General features: G+C 28.5%; 1 protein-coding gene across 3 annotated transcripts in view; it reads right to left on the bottom strand.

Annotated features, from left to right (window-relative positions):
• Nucleotides 1-1,069: 1,069 nt before the first annotated feature.
• Nucleotides 1,070-20,575, bottom strand: part of cntnap2b (contactin associated protein 2b) — a 50,629-nt gene continuing 31,123 nt past the window's right edge. For 2 of the 3 annotated variants that reach the window (XM_061890229.1, XM_061890230.1), the window contains 5 exons: nt 19,397-19,536; nt 17,065-17,158; nt 2,877-3,110; nt 2,719-2,793; nt 1,070-2,334 (listed from right to left, as the gene is read on the bottom strand). In XM_061890229.1, the coding sequence (XP_061746213.1) occupies nt 2,135-2,334; nt 2,719-2,793; nt 2,877-3,110; nt 17,065-17,158; nt 19,397-19,536 (743 nt within the window). In that variant the 3' untranslated portion in view covers nt 1,070-2,134. Of the gene's footprint in view, nt 2,335-2,718; nt 2,794-2,876; nt 3,111-17,064; nt 17,159-19,396; nt 19,537-20,575 lie in introns of those variants that run through there. The other variant, XM_061890231.1, reaches the window with a different exon arrangement.

Here is a 20,575-nt window from a genome sequence, read left to right as displayed (position 1 = left end):
TGATTTACATATGACTTAGTCTACATTAGAAGTAGGGTCAATTGATTATTTACATCTGACTTAGTCCACATTAGAAGTAGGGTCAATTGATGATTTACATATGACTTAGTCTACATTAGAAGTAGGGTCAATTGATTATTTACATCTGACTTAGTCCACATTAGAAGTAGGGTCAATTGATGATTTACATCTGACTTAGTCCACATTAGAAGTAGGGTCAATTGATGATTTACATATGACTTAGTCCACATTAGAAGTAGGGTCAATTGATTATTTACATCTGACTTAGTCCACATTCGACTGAGTCCACATTAGTAGAGTCAATTGATGATTTACATCTGACTTAGTCCACATCTGACTTAGTCCACATTCGACTCAGTCCACATTAGTAGAGTCAATTGATGATTTACATCTGACTTAGTCCACATCTGACTTAGTCCACATTAGGAGTCATTAGATAATTTATATATGACTTAGTCCACATTATAAGTTGGGTCAATTGATGATTTACATCTGACTTAGTCCACATCCGACTTAGTCCACATTAGTAGTAGAGTCATTAGATGATTTACATCTGACTTAATCCACATCCGACTTAGTCCACATTAGAAGTAGAGTCATTAGATGATTTATATCTGACTAAGTCCACATTAAAAGAAGGGTCGATTGATGATTTACATATGACTTAGTCCACATTAGAAGTAGGGTCAATTGATGATTTACATCTGACTTAGTCCACATGCGACTTAGCCCACATTAGAAGTAGAGTCAATTGATGATTTACATCTGACTTAATCCACATCCGACTTAGTCCACATTAGAAGTAGAGTCATTAGATAATTTATATCTGACTTAGTCCACATTATAAGTGGGGTCAATTGATGATTTACATCTGACTTAGTCCACATTAGAAGTAGAGTCATTAGATGATTTATATCTGCCTTAGTCCACATTAGAAGTAGGGTCAATTGATGATTTACATCCGACTTAGTCCACATTAGAAGTAAGGTCTCTCATCATGGGTGGTTGTTCACAGAAAACATGAGAAGAAAAATGAAGGAGATGCAGATTTTTGACTTTTTTGTGCTTTTCTTTTCAAACTTTCAACATTTTCTTCTCATTTTTACCTTCACGGTACAACTGTGGTGACTTTAAGGAGCACGCACGCACACACACACACACACACACACACACACACACACACAGAGAGAGAGAGAGAGAAAGAAGGCAAGAGATAAATAAAACTACATCTAGAAGAAAGCCAAGTGTAGAAGATTCCGGGTGTTGCTGCCATCACACTCTTATTATTGCAAGAACGTTCAGCCACAAGTTTCCAGTCAAAAGATGAATGTGACTTCTTGTGTTCAGACAACACAATCACCCCACAACGTTGTGTAAACATTCCCCATCAATCTACTTCCTGCTCTTGTCCTGACACAAAGTTTGGATCCAAAGCTGACAGAAGTCCACTAAAAAAAGGCCCACAGCAGTGTGGGTCTGTGACGTCCCACAGCGTTGTGGGTCTGTGACGTCGCGCATTGACGTGGGTATGGGATTTCCTACATCGGTGTGGGTCTGATGTCCCACAGCGGTGTGAGTCTATGGCGTCCCACATCGCAGTGAGTTTGTGATGTCCCACAGCATTGTTGGTCTGTGACATCCTGCACCGCTGTGAGTCTGACGTTCCACACCATTGTGAGTCTGTGACGTCCCACAGTGGCGTGGGTCTGTGACTTTCCACATTGGTATGGGGTCTGATGTCCCACGGCGGTGTGGGTCTGTGACGTCCCACAGTGTTGTGAGTCTGACATTCCACACCATTGTGCGTCTGTGATGTCCCACAGTGTTGTGGGTCTGTGACGTCCCACAGCGTTGTGGGTCTGTGACGTCCTACATTGGTGTGGGTCTGATGTCCCACAGCGATGTGAGTCTGTGACGTCCCACAGCGGTGTGAATCTGTGACGTCCCACAGTGTCGTGAGTCTGACCTTCCACACCATTGTGGGTCTGTGACGTCCCACAGCGTTGTGGGTCTGTGACGTCCCACATCGGCGTGGGTCTGTGATATCCTACATCGGTATGGGTCTGATGTCCCACAGCGTTGTGAGTCTGTGACGTCCCACAGCGGCGTGGGTCTAGATGAACCACTCCTTCTTGCTCTCGTCGATGCTCTCGGTGAAGGCGGGGTCGTTGACGATGATGGCGGCGTCGGCGCAGTCGGCTGACTCCGCCCCTTTAGCCTCGTTGGTGTGGTAGGAACCTTTGTGTCGGAACATGTGACGCAGCAGCAGCACCAGGACGCACAACACCCCCAAAATCACCATGGCAACCACACCTGCAGGAGCAAAGAAGCTCATTAATATTAATATTTCACTCAACAACACTGTATAGATCATATTTCATACTATAATATCTACATGTAGTTAATATTTGACATAACATATTTGCTGAGACAGCAGGTGAAAGGTGAGATGATGTCACTTGCACACCTGACACATAACTGTGGTGCCTTCAAGGCCCCATGATGAACGCTGGAGACAGACAGGATATTAATAATAATAATAATTAATGATTATTAACAATAACCGTGAGTAATGTATCACATTTAAACTTTGTCTACTTTTTTGTAAAATAATAAAAGGTGAAATGATTGGGAGTAAGAAAAGTGAAATCTACTTCCTGTTAGCTGGCACACTGATGCATGCTGGGAGTTATTTACCTGCAATCAGAGCAGAGTTGTGCTGCACCTTCTTCCTGCTGGACCGCTCCTCACTCCACTGCAGCACACCTCCACCTGGAACATATAACAACACACCTGTGTGTCTACACACACACACACACACACACACACACACACACACACACACGCACACTCACCTGTCTGCAGGTGCCAGGGGTCGGGGTGGGTGAGGGGCGGGGAGAGCGTGCGAGGAGAGGCGCCACAGTTGGAAGGCACCAAGATGCCCACGCTGCTGACGGGCGCCACCTGCTGCTGCAGACGTAGTGCAGCTTTAAGAGGAGCCGCCTGCTGGAAGGTGACACGGGACATGCAGCCCACGAAGCCAGGACTGTTGTAGCGCTCGATCAGCACGCCGTCCATCTCGCCCGTCTCTGCCGCGCACAGGAAAGGGGTCACAGGTGACAGGAAGAGGGTCACAGGTGACAGGAAGGGGGTCACAGGAAGAAGGTCACAGTAACAGGAAGAAGGTCAGAGGTGACATGTGTTAATAAATGTTCATAAATGTCATTATTAATAACATTTCAGTATGTTCATAAATATGTATTAATTATTAATAACATCTCATCAGGTTAACGAAATGTGTATTGATTGTCAGTAAGATCTCAATATGTTCATAAATGTTGATTAATTATGAATATGACTTCATAAATTATTCCATGTTTATTGATTATTAACGAGATCTCGCAATGATGTTGATTATTGATAAGGTCATATAATGTTAATACACAATATTGATTATTAATAAGATCTCATATTAATAAATGTTCATTGATTATTAATAAGATCTCATGTTAATAAATGTTCATTGATTATTAAGATATCTTTATGTTAATACATGTTAATTAATAAGATATATAATGTTAGTAAATATTCAGGGATTTTTAATAAGATGTCATAATGTTCATAAATGTGTATTGATTATTAATATTTCTGTATCTTAATCAGTGTTTATTGACATAATAAGATCTTGTAATGTTAATGTATGTTATTGATAAATAATATGTCATTATGTTGATAAATGTTATTGATTATTAATAAGGTATCAAAATTATACATTGTATTGATTTTTGATATCTCCTAAAGTTAATAAAAGTTTATTGATTATTAATAAGATCTTACAATGTTAATACATCTTGTTGATCATTGATAAGATCTCATAATGTTGATACAAGTTATTGATCATTGATAAGATTTTATGTTAATACATGTAATTGATAGGATCTCATATGATAATACATGTTATTGATTATTATTAATCTCATAGTGTTAATACATATTGATAATTGATAAGATCTCATAATGATAATACATGTTGATTATTAATAAGATCTTATGTTAATACATGTTATTGATCATTGATAAGATCTCATTTTTTATTACATTTTATTGATTTTAAATAAGATCTCATAACGTCAATACATGTTATTGATTATTAATAAGGTCTTATGTTAATACATGTAAATGATTATTGACAAGATCTCAATGTTAATACATGTTATTCAGTATTAATTAGATCTCATAGCGATAATACATGTTATTGATTATTAATAAGATCTTATGTTAATGCATGTTATTGATCATTGATAAGATTTCATAATGATAATACATGTTATTATTAATAAGATCCTATGTTAATACATGTTATAGATCATTGATAATATCTCAATGATAAAACATGTTGATTATTAATAATGTCTTATGTTAATAGATGTAAATGATTATTGATAAGATCTCATAATGATAATACATGTTATTGATTATTAAAAAGACCTCATAATGTTAATACATGTTATTTATAAGATCTTATGTTATTACATGTTATTGATCATTGATAAGATCTCATAATGTTAGTACATGTTATTGATTATTAATAAAATCTAATGTTAATAAATGTTAAGGATCATTGATCAGATCTCATAATGATAATACATGTTGATTATTAATAAGATATAATGTTAATACATGTTATTAGTCATTAATAAGATCTCATAATGATAATATATGTTGTTGATTATTAATAAGATCTTATGTTATTACATGTTATTGATCATTGATAAGATCTCATAATGATAATACATGTTGATTATATATAAAATCTCATAATGTTAATATTTGTTATTGGTTACAAATAAGATCTTATGTTAATACATGTTATTGATCATTGATAAGATCTCATGTTATTACATGATATTAATTATTAATAACATCTCATAATGATAAGACACGTGATTGATTATTAATACAATCTTATGTTAATACATGTTATTGATCATTGATAAGATCGTATGTTAATACATGTTATTGATCATTGATAAGATCTCATAATAATATTATTACATATTAAGATCGCATGTCAATACATATTATTGATTATTAATAAGATCTTATGTTAATACATGTTATTGATCATTGATAAGATTTCATAATGATAATACATGTTATTGAACATTGATAAGATCTCATAATGTTAATACATGTTATTGATCATTGATAAGATCTCATGTTATTACAAGATATTGATTATTAATAACATCTCATGTTACTACACGTAATTGATTATAAATACAATCTTATGTTAACACGTGTTATTTATCATTGATACGATTTCATAATAATTATAATACATGTAATTGATTATTAATAAGATCTCATAATGATAATAAATGTTGATTTTTAAATATAAGTCTTATGTCAATACATATTGATCATTGATAAGATCTCAATGTTAATACAGGTTATGGATTATTAACATTTTATGTTAATACATGTTATTGATCATTGATAAGATCTCATAATAATACATGTTTATTATTAATAAGATCTTAAGTTAATACATGTAAATGTTTATTGATAAGATTTCATAATGTTAATACATGTTATTTAGTATTAATAAGATTGTATGTTAATACATGTTATTGATCATTGATAAGATCTCATGATGTTAATACATGTTATTGAACATTGATAAGACATCATAATGTAATACAGGATATTGATTATTAACAAGATCTTATGTTAATACATGTTATTGATCATTGATAATATCTCTTAATGTTATTACATGTTGATTATTCATACGATCTTATGTTATTACATGTTGTTATTAAAAATATCTAATTTTAATACATGTTATTGATAATTGATAAGATCTCATAAGGATAATACATGTAAATGATTATTAATAAAATCTCAATGATAATACGTGTTGATTTTTAATAAAATCTTATGTCAATACATATTATTGATAATTGATAAGATCTCATAATGTTAATAGATGTTATTGATCATTGATAAGATATCATAATGTTAATGCAGGATATTGATTATTAACAAGATCTTATGTTAATACATGTTATTGATCATTGATAACATCTCATAATGATAATACATGTTGATTATTAATAAGATCTTATGTTAATACATGTTATTGATTATTGATAAGATCTCATAATGTTAATACATGTTGATTATTAATAAGATCTTATGTTAATACATGTTATTGATTATTAAAAAGATCTAATGTTAATACATGTTGTTGATCATTGATAAGATCTCATAATGATAATGCATGTTGATTATTAATAAGATCTCATAATGTTAATACATTTTATTGATCATTAATAAGATCTCATAATGTTAATACATGTTATTGATCATTGATTAGATCTCATATTATATGTTATTGATTATTAAATTGATCTCATAATGTTAATACATTTTATTGATTACTAATAAGATCTTATGTTAATACATGTTATTGATCATTGATAAGATCTCATAAGGATAATACATGTTGATTATTAATAAGATCTTATGTTAATACATGTTATTGATCATTGATAAGATCTCATTTTTTATTACATTTTATTGATTTTAAATAAGATCTCATAACGTCAATACATGTTATTGATTATTAATAAGGTCTTATGTTAATACATGTAAATGATTATTGACAAGATCTCAATGTTAATACATGTTATTCAGTATTAATTAGATCTCATAGCGATAATACATGTTATTGATTATTAATAAGATCTTATGTTAATGCATGTTATTGATCATTGATAAGATTTCATAATGATAATACATGTTATTATTAATAAGATCCTATGTTAATACATGTTATAGATCATTGATAATATCTCAATGATAAAACATGTTGATTATTAATAATGTCTTATGTTAATAGATGTAAATGATTATTGATAAGATCTCATAATGATAATACATGTTATTGATTATTAAAAAGACCTCATAATGTTAATACATGTTATTTATAAGATCTTATGTTATTACATGTTATTGATCATTGATAAGATCTCATAATGTTAGTACATGTTATTGATTATTAATAAAATCTAATGTTAATAAATGTTAAGGATCATTGATCAGATCTCATAATGATAATACATGTTGATTATTAATAAGATATAATGTTAATACATGTTATTAGTCATTAATAAGATCTCATAATGATAATATATGTTGTTGATTATTAATAAGATCTTATGTTATTACATGTTATTGATCATTGATAAGATCTCATAATGATAATACATGTTGATTATATATAAAATCTCATAATGTTAATATTTGTTATTGGTTACAAATAAGATCTTATGTTAATACATGTTATTGATCATTGATAAGATCTCATGTTATTACATGATATTAATTATTAATAACATCTCATAATGATAAGACACGTGATTGATTATTAATACAATCTTATGTTAATACATGTTATTGATCATTGATAAGATCGTATGTTAATACATGTTATTGATCATTGATAAGATCTCATAATAATATTATTACATATTATTAAGATCGCATGTCAATACATGTTATTGATTATTAATAAGATCTTATGTTAATACATGTTATTGATCATTGATAAGATTTCATAATGATAATACATGTTATTGAACATTGATAAGATCTCATAATGTTAATACATGTTATTGATCATTGATAAGATCTCATGTTATTACAAGATCCATCCATCCATTTTCTACCGCTTATTCCCTTTCGGGGTCGCGGGGGGCGCTGGCGCCTATCTCAGCTACAATCGGGCGGAAGGCGGGGTACACCCTGGACAAGTCGCCACCTCATCGCAGGGCCAACACAGATAGACAGACAACATTCACACTCACATTCACACACTAGGGCCCATTTTAGTGTTGCCAATCAACCTATCCCCAGGTGCATGTCTTTGGAGGTGGGAGGAAGCCGGAGTACCCGGAGGGAACCCACGCATTCACGGAAAGAACATGCAAACTCCACACAGAAAGATCCCGAGCCTGGATTTGAACCCAGGACTGCAGGAACTTCGTATTGTGAGGCAGACGCACTAACCCCTCTGCCACCGTGAAGATATTGATTATTAATAACATCTTATGTTACTACACGTAATTGATTATAAATACAATCTTATGTTAACACGTGTTATTTATCATTGATACGATTTCATAATAATTATAATACATGTAATTGATTATTAATAAGATCTCATAATGATAAATGTTGATTTTTAAATATATGTCTTATGTCAATACATATTGATCATTGATAAGATCTCAATGTTAATACAGGTTATGGATTATTAACATTTTATGTTAATACATGTTATTGATCATTGATAAGATCTCATAATAATACATGTTTATTATTAATAAGATCTTAAGTTAATACATGTAAATGTTTATTGATAAGATTTCATAATGTTAATACATGTTATTTAGTATTAATAAGATTGTATGTTAATACATGTTATTGATCATTGATAAGATCTCATGATGTTAATACATGTTATTGAACATTGATAAGACATCATAATGTAATACAGGATATTGATTATTAACAAGATCTTATGTTAATACATGTTATTGATCATTGATAATATCTCTTAATGTTATTACATGTTGATTATTCATACGATCTTATGTTATTACATGTTGTTATTAAAAATATCTAATTTTAATACATGTTATTGATAATTGATAAGATCCATTAAGGATAATACATGTAAATGATTATTAATAAAATCTCAATGATAATACGTGTTGATTTTTAATAAAATCTTATGTCAATACATATTATTGATAATTGATAAGATCTCATAATGTTAATAGATGTTATTGATCATTGATAAGATATCATAATGTTAATGCAGGATATTGATTATTAACAAGATCTTATGTTAATACATGTTATTGATCATTGATAACATCTCATAATGATAATACATGTTGATTATTAATAAGATCTTATGTTAATACATGTTATTGATTATTGATAAGATCTCATAATGTTAATACATGTTGATTATTAATAAGATCTTATGTTAATACATGTTATTGATTATTAAAAAGATCTAATGTTAATACATGTTGTTGATCATTGATAAGATCTCATAATGATAATGCATGTTGATTATTAATAAGATCTCATAATGTTAATACATTTTATTGATCATTAATAAGATCTCATAATGTTAATACATGTTATTGATCATTGATTAGATCTCATATTATATGTTATTGATTATTAAATTGATCTCATAATGTTAATACATTTTATTGATTACTAATAAGATCTTATGTTAATACATGTTATTGATCATTGATAAGATCTCATAAGGATAATACATGTTGATTATTAATAAGATCTTATGTTAATACATGTTATTGATCATTGATAAGATTTCGTAAGGTAATACAAGTTATTGATTATTAACAAGGACTTATGTTAATACATGTTATTGGTTATTGATAAGATCTTATAATGATAATAAATGTTATTGATTATCAATAAATTCTTAAGTTAATACATGTTATTGATCATTGATAAGACCTCATGTTAATACAGGTTATTGATTATTAATAAGATCGTATGTTAATACGTTATTGATCATTGATAAGATCTCATATTGATAATACAAGTTATTGATCATTGATAAGATCCCATAACGATAATAAATGTTATTGATTATTAACAAGACCTTATGTTAAAACATGTTATTGATCATTGATAAGATCTCTTAATGTTACTACATGTTGTTGATTATTCATAAGATCTTAAGTTAATACATGTTATTGATCATTGATTAGCTCTCATAATGTTATTACATGTTTTGTATTATTAATAACATCTCATAATGTTAATACACGTGATTGATTATTACTACAATCTTAAAGTAATACATGTTATTGATCATTGATAAGATCTCTTAATGTTATTACATGTTGATTAGTCATAAGATCTTATGTTAATACATGTTATTGATTATTAATAAGATCTTATGTTAATACATGTTATTGATCATTGATAAGATCTCAATGATAATACATGTTGATTATTAATAAGATCTCATGTTATTGATCATTGATAAGATCTCATAATGATAATACATGTTGTTGATTATTAATAAGACCTTATGTTATTACATGTTATTGATCATTGATAAGATCTCATGACAATACATGATGTTGATTATATATAAAATCTCATAATGTTAATATTTGTTATTAATTATTAATAAAATCTTATGTTAATGATAATACAGGTTGATTATTAATAAGATCTAACGTTAATACATGTTATTGATCATTGATCAGATCTCATAATGATAATACATGTTGATTGTTAATAAGAGCTTGTGTTAATACATGTTATTGATCATTGATAAGATCTCATAATGTTAATACATGTTATTCATTACTAATAAGATCTTATGTTAATACATGTTATTGATTATCAATAAAATCTTATAATAATACATGTTGTTGATTATCAATAAGATCTTATGTTAATACAGGTTATTATTAATAAGATCGTATCTTAATACATGTTATTGATTATTAATAAGATCTTATGTTAATACATGTTATTGATCATTGATAAGATCTCATAATGATAATACATGTTGATTATTAAGATCTTATGTTAATACATAATATTGGTCATTGATAAGATCTCTTAATGTTATTACATGTTGATTATTAATAAGATTTTATGTTAATACATGTTATTGATCATTGATAAGATTTCATAATGATAATAAATGTTATTGATCATTGATAAGATCTCAATGATAATACATATTGTTGATTATTAATACGTTCTCATAATGTTAATACATGTTATTAATCATTGATAAGATCTGATGATAGTACATGTTGATTAATAATAAGGTCTTATGTTAATACATGTTATTGATCGTTGATAATAGCTCATAATGCTAATACATATATTGATCATTGATAAGATCTCATAATATTATTACATGTTATATTATTAATAAGATCTCATAATATATAATATATATAATATATAATTTTCCTGAAGGAACTCTCCTGAAGGAATCAAGAAAGTACTATCTATCTATCTATCTATCCATCTAATGTCAATACATGTTATTGATCATTGATAAGAGCTAAATAATAATACATGTTATTGATTATTAACAAGCTCTTATGTTAATACATGTTATTGATCATTGATAAGAGCTAAATAATAATACATGTTATTATTAACAAGCTCTTATGTTAATACATGTTATTGATCATTGATAAGATCTTTTAATGTTAATACATGTTATTGATTATTAATAAGATCTTATGTTAATTCTTGTTATTGATAAGATCTCATAATGTTATTACATGTAATAAGATCTCATAATATATAATATATATAATATTCCTGAAGTTAACTCTCCTGAACGAATCAAGAAAGTACTATCTATCTATCTAATGTCAATACATGTTATTGATCATTGATAAGATCTCATAATGTTATTACATGTTGATTATTAACATCTCATAATGTTAATACACGTGATTGATTATATATACAACCTTATGTTAATACATGTTTGATCATTTATAAGATCTCATAATGATAATACATGTAATTGATTATTAATAAGATCTCAAAATGATAATACATGTTGATTTTTAATAAGATCTTATGTCAATACATATCGATTATTGATAAGATCTCATAATGTTAATAGATGTTATTGCTAATTGATAATATCTCATAATGTTAATAGATGTTATTGATCATTGATAAGATCTCATAACAATAATACATGTTGAGTATTAAGATCTTATGTTAATACATGTTATTGATTATTGATAAGATCTCATAATGTTATTACAAGTTGTTGATTATTAAGATCTTATGTTAATACATGTTATTGATTATTAATCAGATCGTATGTTAATACATGTTATTGATCATTAATAAGATATAATGATAATACATGTTATTGATCATTGATAAGATCTCATAATGATAATAAATGTTATTGATTATTAACAAGACCTTATGTTAATACATGTTATTGATCATTGATATCTCTTAATGTTATTACATGTTGATTATTCATAAGATCTTATGTTAATACATGTTATTGATTATTAATAAGATCTTATGTTAATACATGTTATTGATCATTGATAAGATCTCATAATGGTACTACATGTTATTGATTATTAATAAGATCTCATAATGTTAATACATGTTATTGATTAATAAGATCTTATGTTAATACATGTTATTGATCATTGATAAGATCTCATAATGGTACTACATGTTATTGATTATTAATAAGATCTCATAATGTTAATACATGTTATTGATTAATAAGATCTTATGTTAATACATGTTATTGATAAGATCTCTTAATGTTAATACATGTTATTGATTATTAATAAGATCTTATGTTAATACATGTTATTGATCACTGATAATATCTCATAATGACAATACATGTTGATTATTAATAAGATCTTATGTTAATACATGTTATTGATCATTGTTAAGATCTCATAATGATAATATATGTTGATTATTAATAAAAATCGTATGTTAATACATTTTATTGATTATTAAAAAGATCTGAAGTTAATACATGTTATTGATCATTGATAAGATCTCATAATTTTAATACATTTTATTACTACTGAGATCTTATGTTAATACATGTTATTGATTATTGTTATTGATTATTGATAAGATCTCATAATGATAATACATGTTAATGATTAATTAATAAGATCTTATGTTAAAACATGTTATTGATCATTGATAAGATCTCATAATGATAATACATGTTAATGATTAATTAATAAGATCTTATGTTATAATATGTTATTGATCATTGATAAGATCTCATGTTGATACAGGTTATTGATTATTAATAAGATCATATGTTAATACATGTTATTGATCATTGATAAGATCTCATAACGATAATACATGATATTGATCATTGATAAGATCTCATAATGATAATACATGTTGATTATTCATAAGATGTTATGTTAATACATGTTATTAATAAGATCTTGTGCTAATACATGTTATTGATCATTGATAAGATCTCATAATGTTACTACATGTTATTGATTATTAATAAGATCGTATGCTAATACATGTTATTGATCATTGATAAGAGCTCATGTTAATACAGGTTATTGATTATTAATAAGGTCATATGTTAATACATATTATTGATCATTGATAAGATCTCATAACGATAATACATGATATTGATCATTGATAAGATCTCATAATGTTACTACATGTTATTGATTATTAACAATATCTCATAATGTCAATACATGTTGATTAATAAGATCTTATGTTAATACATTTTATTGATCATTGATAAGCTCTCATAATGATAATACATGTTATTAATTATTAATAAGATCTTATGCTAATATATGTTATTGATCATTGATAAGATCTCATAATGTTATTACATGTTGATTATTAACATCTCATAATGTTAATACACGTGATTGATTATTAATACAATCTTATGTTAATACATGTTTGATCATTTATAAGATCTCATAATGATAATACATGTAATTGATTATTAATAAGATCTCATAATGATAATACATGTTGATTTTTAATAAGATCTTATGTCAATACATATTATTGATAAGATCTCATAGTGTTAATAGATGTTATTGATCATTGATAAGATCTCATAATGTTAATACAGGTTATTGATTATTAACAAGATCTTATGTTAATGCACGTTATTGATCATTGATAAGATCTCATAACAATAATACATGTTGATTATTAATATCTTATGTTAATACATGTTATTGATTATTGATAAGATCTCATAATATTATTACATGTTGATTATTAATATCTTATGTTAATACATGTTATTGATTGTTAAAAAGATCTAATGTTAATACATGTTATTGATCATTGATAAGATCTCATAATGATAATACATGTTGTTCATTATTAATAAGTTTTTATAATGTTAATACATTTTATTGATAAGATCTCATAATGTTAATACATGTTATTGATCATTGATTAGATCTCATATTACATGTTATTGATTATTAAAAAGATCTCCTAATGTTAATACATTTTATTGATTACTAAAAAGATCTTATGTTAATACATGTTATTGATCATTGATAAGATCTCATAATGATAATACATGTTGATTATTAATAAGATCTTATGTTGATACATGTTATTGATCATTGATAAGATCTCATAAGGTAATACAAGTTATTGATTATTAACAAGGACTTATGTTAATACATGTTATTGGTTATTGTTAAGATCTCATAATGATAATACATGTTATTGAATCTCAATAAGTTCTTAACTTAACACATGTTATTGATCATTGATAAGACCTCATGTTAATACATGATATTGATTATTAATCGGATCGTATGTTAATACATGTTATTGATCATTGATAAGATCTCATAATGATAATAAATGTTATTGATTATTAACAAGACCTTATGTTAATACATGTTATTGATCATTGATAATATCTCTTATTACATGTTGATTATTCATAAGATCTTATGTTAATACATGTTATTGATTATTAATAAGATATTATGTTAATACATGTTATTGATCATTGATAAGATCTCATAATGGTACTACATGTTATTATTAAGATCTCATAATGTTAATACATGTTATTGATCATTGATAAGATATAATGATAATACATGTTATTGATCATTGATAAGTTCTCATAATGATAATAAATGTTATTGATTATTAACAAAACCTTGTGTTAATACATGTTATTGATCATTGATAATATCTCTTAATGTTATTACATGTTGATTATTCATAAGATCTTATGTTAATACATGTTATTGATTATTAATAAGATCTTATGTTAATACATGTTATTGATCATTGATAAGATCTCATAATGGTACTACATGTTATTGATTATAAATAAGATCTTATAATGTTAATACATGTTATTGATTAATAAGATCTTATGTTAATACGTTATTGATAATTGATAAGCTCTCATAATGATAATACATGTTATTGATTATTAATAAGATCTTATGTTAATACATGTTATTGATCACTGATAATATCTCATAATGATAATACATGTATTTGATTATTAATAAGATCTTATCTTAATACATGTTATTGATCATTGATAAGATCTCATAATGATAATACATGTTGATTATTAATAAAATCTTATGTTAATATATGTTATTGATCATTGATAAGATCTCATAATTTTAATACATGTTATTGATTACTACTGAGATCTTATGTTAATACATGTTATTGATCATTGATAAGATCTCATAATGATAATACATGTTGATTATTAATAAGATCTTATGTTAATACATGTTATTGATCATTGATAAGATCTCATAATAAGATCTCACAGGTTATTGATCATTAACAAGGACTTATGTTAATACATGTTATTGATTATTGTTATTGATTATTGATAAGATTTCATAATGATAATACATGTTAATGATTGATTAATAAGATCTTATGTTAATACATGTTATTGATCATTGATAAGATCTCATAATGATAATACATGTTGATTATTAATAAGATCTTATGTTAATACGTTATTGATCATTGATAAGATCTCATGTTAATACAGGTTATTGATTATTAATAAGATCATATGTTAATACATGTTTTTGAACATTGATAAGATCTCATAACGATAATACATGATATTGATCATTGATAAGATCTCATGATAATACATGTTATTGATTATTAACAAGATCTTATGTTAATACATGTTATTGATCATTGATAAGATCCATCCATTTTCTACCGCTTATTCCCTTTCGGAGTCGCGGGGGGCGCTGGCGCCTATCTCAGCTACAATCGGGCGGAAGGCGGGGTACACCCTGGACAAGTCGCCACCTCATCGCAGGGCCAACACAGATAGACAGACAACATTCACACTCACATTCACACACTAGGGCCAATTTAGTGTTGCCAATCAACCTATCCCCAGGTGCATGTCTTTGGAAGTGGAAGGAAGCCGGAGTACCCGGAGGGAACCCACGCATTCACGGGGAGAACATGCAAACTCCACACAGAAAGATCCCGAGCCTGGATTTGAACCCAGGACTGCAGGACCTTCGTATTGTGAGGCAGACGCACTAACCCCTCTGCCACCGTGAAGCCCATTGATAAGATCTCTTAATGTTATTACATGTTGTTGATTATTCATAAGATCTTATGTTAATACATGTTATTGATTATTAATAAGATCTTAGGCTAATACATGTTATTGATCATTGATAAGATCTCATAATGTTACATGTTATTGATTATTAACAAGATCTCATAATGATAATACATGTTATCGATTATTAATAAGATCTTATGCTAATACATGTTATTGATCATTGATAAGATCTCTTAATGTTATTACATGTTGATTATTCATAAGATCTTATGTTAATACATGTTATTGATTATTAATAAGATCTTATGTTAATACATGTTATTGATCACTGATAAGATCTCATGTTATTATTAATAAGATCTCGTAATGTGTAACACATGTTATTATTAATAAGATGTTATGTTAATACATGTTATTGATCATTGATAAGATCTCTTTATGATAATACATGTTGATTATTAAAAAGATATGTTAATACATGTTTGTTATCATTGATAAGATCTCATAATGATAATACATGTTGATTATTAATAAGATCTTATGTTAATATATGTTATTGATCATTGATAAGATCTCATACTGTTAATACATGTTGATTATTGATAAGCGCAGCAGCCAGCAATGACACATGAAAGTAGTAGAAATAGTGTAAGTAGTACAAATAGTGGAAGTAGTACAAATACTGTAAGTAGTAGAAATAGTGGAAGTAGTACAAATAGTGGAAGTAGTACAAATACTTTAAGTAGTAGAAATAGTGGAAGTAGTAGAAATAGTTTAAGTAGTAGAAATAGTGTCAAAGTATTTGAGTTACTCACCAAATACTTTTCCAAGAAAGAGACTTTTGAGTAAGTTGAATTCAGTGTGGGAGGAGTCAGGCAGGAAGTGGCTGCTGGCGGGGTAGTGGTCCAACTGCAACATGCAAGTAGTACTAGCTCGTTATGAAGTACTACTACTTGCTGTACCTCATCAACTGCAACATGCAAGTAGTACTAGCTGGTTATGCAGTACTACTACTTGATGTACCTCATCAACTGCAACATGCAAGTAGTACTAGCTCGTTATGCAGTACTACTACTTCTTGTACCTCATCAACTGCAACATGCAAGTAATATTAGCTCGTTATGCAGTACTACTACTTCTTGTACCTCATCAACTGCAACATGCAAGTAATATTAGTTCGTTATGCAGTACTACTACTTGCTGTACCTCATCAACTGCAACATGCAAGTAGTACTAGCTAGTTATGCAGTACTACTACTTGCTGCACCTCATCAACTGCAACATGCAAGTAGTACTAGCTAGTTATGCAGTACTACTACTTGCTGCACCTCATCAACTGCAACATGCAAGTAGTACTAGCTAGTTATGCAGTACTACTACTTGCTGCACCTCATCAACTGCAACATGCAAGTAGTACTAGCTAGTTATGCAGTACTACTACTTGCTGCACCTCATCAACTGCAACATGCAAGTAGTACTAGCTAGTTATGCAGTACTACTACTTGCTGTACCTCATCAACTGCAACATGCAAGTAGTACTAGCTAGTTATGCAGTACTACTACTTGCTGCACCTCAACTGCAACATACAAGTAGTACTACCGCATTATGCAATACTACTACTTGATGTACCTCATCAACTGCAACATGCAAGTAGTACTAGCTCGTTATGCAGTACTACTACTTGCTGCACCTCATCAACTGCAATATGCAAGTAGTACTAGGTCATTAAGCAGTACTACTACTTGCTGCACCTCATCAACTGCAAGATGCAAGTAGTACTACCTCATTATGCAGTACTACTACTTGATGTACATCATTATCTGCAACATGCAAGTGACACGTAGTACTAGGTACTATGGAGTACTATTACTAGGTGTATGTGATCAACTGCAACATGGAAGTAACAAGTAGCACTAGGTACTATGGAGTACTACTATTTGTTTATTAATAAAATGATACATCTACTGGCTCATTATTAATGTGATTAATGTACTTGTTTATTAATATGATTAATCTACTTGTTTATTATAAATGTGATTAATCTGTTTATTTATAATGTGGTTCATGTACTTGCTTATTATTATTAATCTATGTGTTCATTAATATGATAAATGTATGTGTTTATTAATAATATGGTAAATCTACTTATTAATGATTAATGTGCTTGTTTATTAATAATATGATTAATCTACTTGTTTATTAATTGTCACGCCTGTAGATTATGTTATGTTTTTTGCCATGTTTGGTCATGTTATGTTTAGTTTTTTGGACATTTAGTTCTGTCTTTGCACTTCCTGTTTTGTTTTCATCTCCATGCCAACTCTTTGATTTTCACCTCCACCTTTCCCTCATACTCTTTCTCCTCACATCGAGTGTTTTTGTTTTGGTTGGTCATACTTCTGCCATTGTGCAAGCTTTTGTTTCATGTTCATAGTTTATGCCATAGTGCAAGTGTTTGTTTCATGTTCATAGTTTATGCCATAGTGCAAGTGTTTGTTTCATGTTTATAGTTTATGCCATAGTGCAAGTGTTTGTTTCATGTTCATAGTTTATGCCATAGTGCAAGTGTTTGTTTCATGTCCATAGTTTATGCCATAGTGCAAGCGTTTGTTTCATGTCCATAGTTTATGCCAAAGTGCAAGTGTTTGTTTATTGTTCATAGTTTATGCCATAGTGCAAGTGTTTGTTTCATGTTCATAGTTTATGCCATAGTGCAAGCGTTTGTTTCATGATCATTGTTCATGCCATAGTGCAAGTGTTTGTTTCATGTTCATAGTTTATGCCATAGTGCAAGTGTTTGTTTCATGTCCATAGTTTATGCCATAGTGCAAGCGTTTGTTTCATGTCCATAGTTTATGCCAAAGTGCAAGTGTTTGTTTCATGTTCATAGTTTATGCCATAGTGCAAGTGTTTGTTTCATGTTCATAGTTTATGCCATAGTGCAAGCGTTTGTTTCATGTTCATAGTTTATGCCATAGTGCAAGCGTTTGTTTCATGTTCATTGTTCATGCCATAGTGCAAGTGTTTGTTTCATGTTGTACCTGCAGGCGGACTTGTGGTACCTGCAGGCGGACGTGTGGTACCTGCAGGCGGACGTGAGGTACCTGCAGGCGGACGTGTGGTACCTGCAGGCGGTTGTGTGGTACCTGCAGGCGGACGTGTCGCAGGTTGCGTGTCAGGTTGAGCGTGTGAGGTTGTCCGTTGTCCAGACGGCGCTGGTGATCATCCACCTTTATGATGAAGGCTTCTGGGAGACCTCCCAGTCTGTAGCGCACCTGCAGCGTGCCTGCACACACACACACACACACACACACACGCGCACACGCACACGCACACGCACACGCACACAATACCACAGCAAGAAACCCACAATGAGGGCAGAGTGGTTAAATGAAAAAGGTCAAATGAATGATATAAAATAAATACAAATTCAATAAAAAATAGTAATAATGGTATAAATTAAATACAGTTCAAATATATACATAAGCAATAATAAAACAGTGGTATTAATAATGGTATAAATAAATAAATAAATTATTAATGGTATGAAATGAATACAACGAAATAAATTCACGAATAATAAATACAAATGCAATAAACAGTAGCAATAATAGTATACATTTTTTTAAATAGATACAAAATAACTGATTGTAATAACTTTATAAAAAAATGAATATATAAATAAATTATAAAAACTGATCAAATAAATAATTGTATAACATAAATGGAATTGAAATGAATAAACAATTAAAAACTAAAAATATATGGTATTAATGGTATATAAATACGCATACATAAATAAAAAACTCAACCAAAATAAATGGTGGTGATAATGTTATGTTTGTTCAAATTAAAACATGAAATACCATAAAACATTAAGAATAAATAGCAGTAATACGATTAAAATTAATAAACAAAAGACAAAGCCGAAATAAATGGTATTAATAATGGTATAAAACAATAAACTGCATAACTGAATACAAAAAATATATGGTAGTAATGTTATGAAATGAATACAATTAAAATAAAAAAGAAATAAAATAAAACATTAAAATAAATAGTAATACAATGAAATGAACAAAAAAAAAGCTAAAGTTAAGATAAATGATATTAATGGTAAAAATAAACTGCATAACTAAATTAAAAAAAATATGGTAGTAATAATGTTATGAAATAAATACAATTAAAATAAAAAATGAAATAAAATAAAACATTAAAATAGTAGTACAATTGAAATAAATGAATACAACATCAAATAAATGGCATTAATAATGGTTTAGAATAAATAAACTATGCATAACTACATAAAAACTAAAATAAATGGT

This window comes from Nerophis ophidion, linkage group LG28, assembly GCF_033978795.1.
Source record: "Nerophis ophidion isolate RoL-2023_Sa linkage group LG28, RoL_Noph_v1.0, whole genome shotgun sequence".
Taxonomy (NCBI): domain Eukaryota; kingdom Metazoa; phylum Chordata; class Actinopteri; order Syngnathiformes; family Syngnathidae; genus Nerophis; species Nerophis ophidion.
This window is presented reverse-complemented; position numbering and strand designations above follow the sequence as displayed.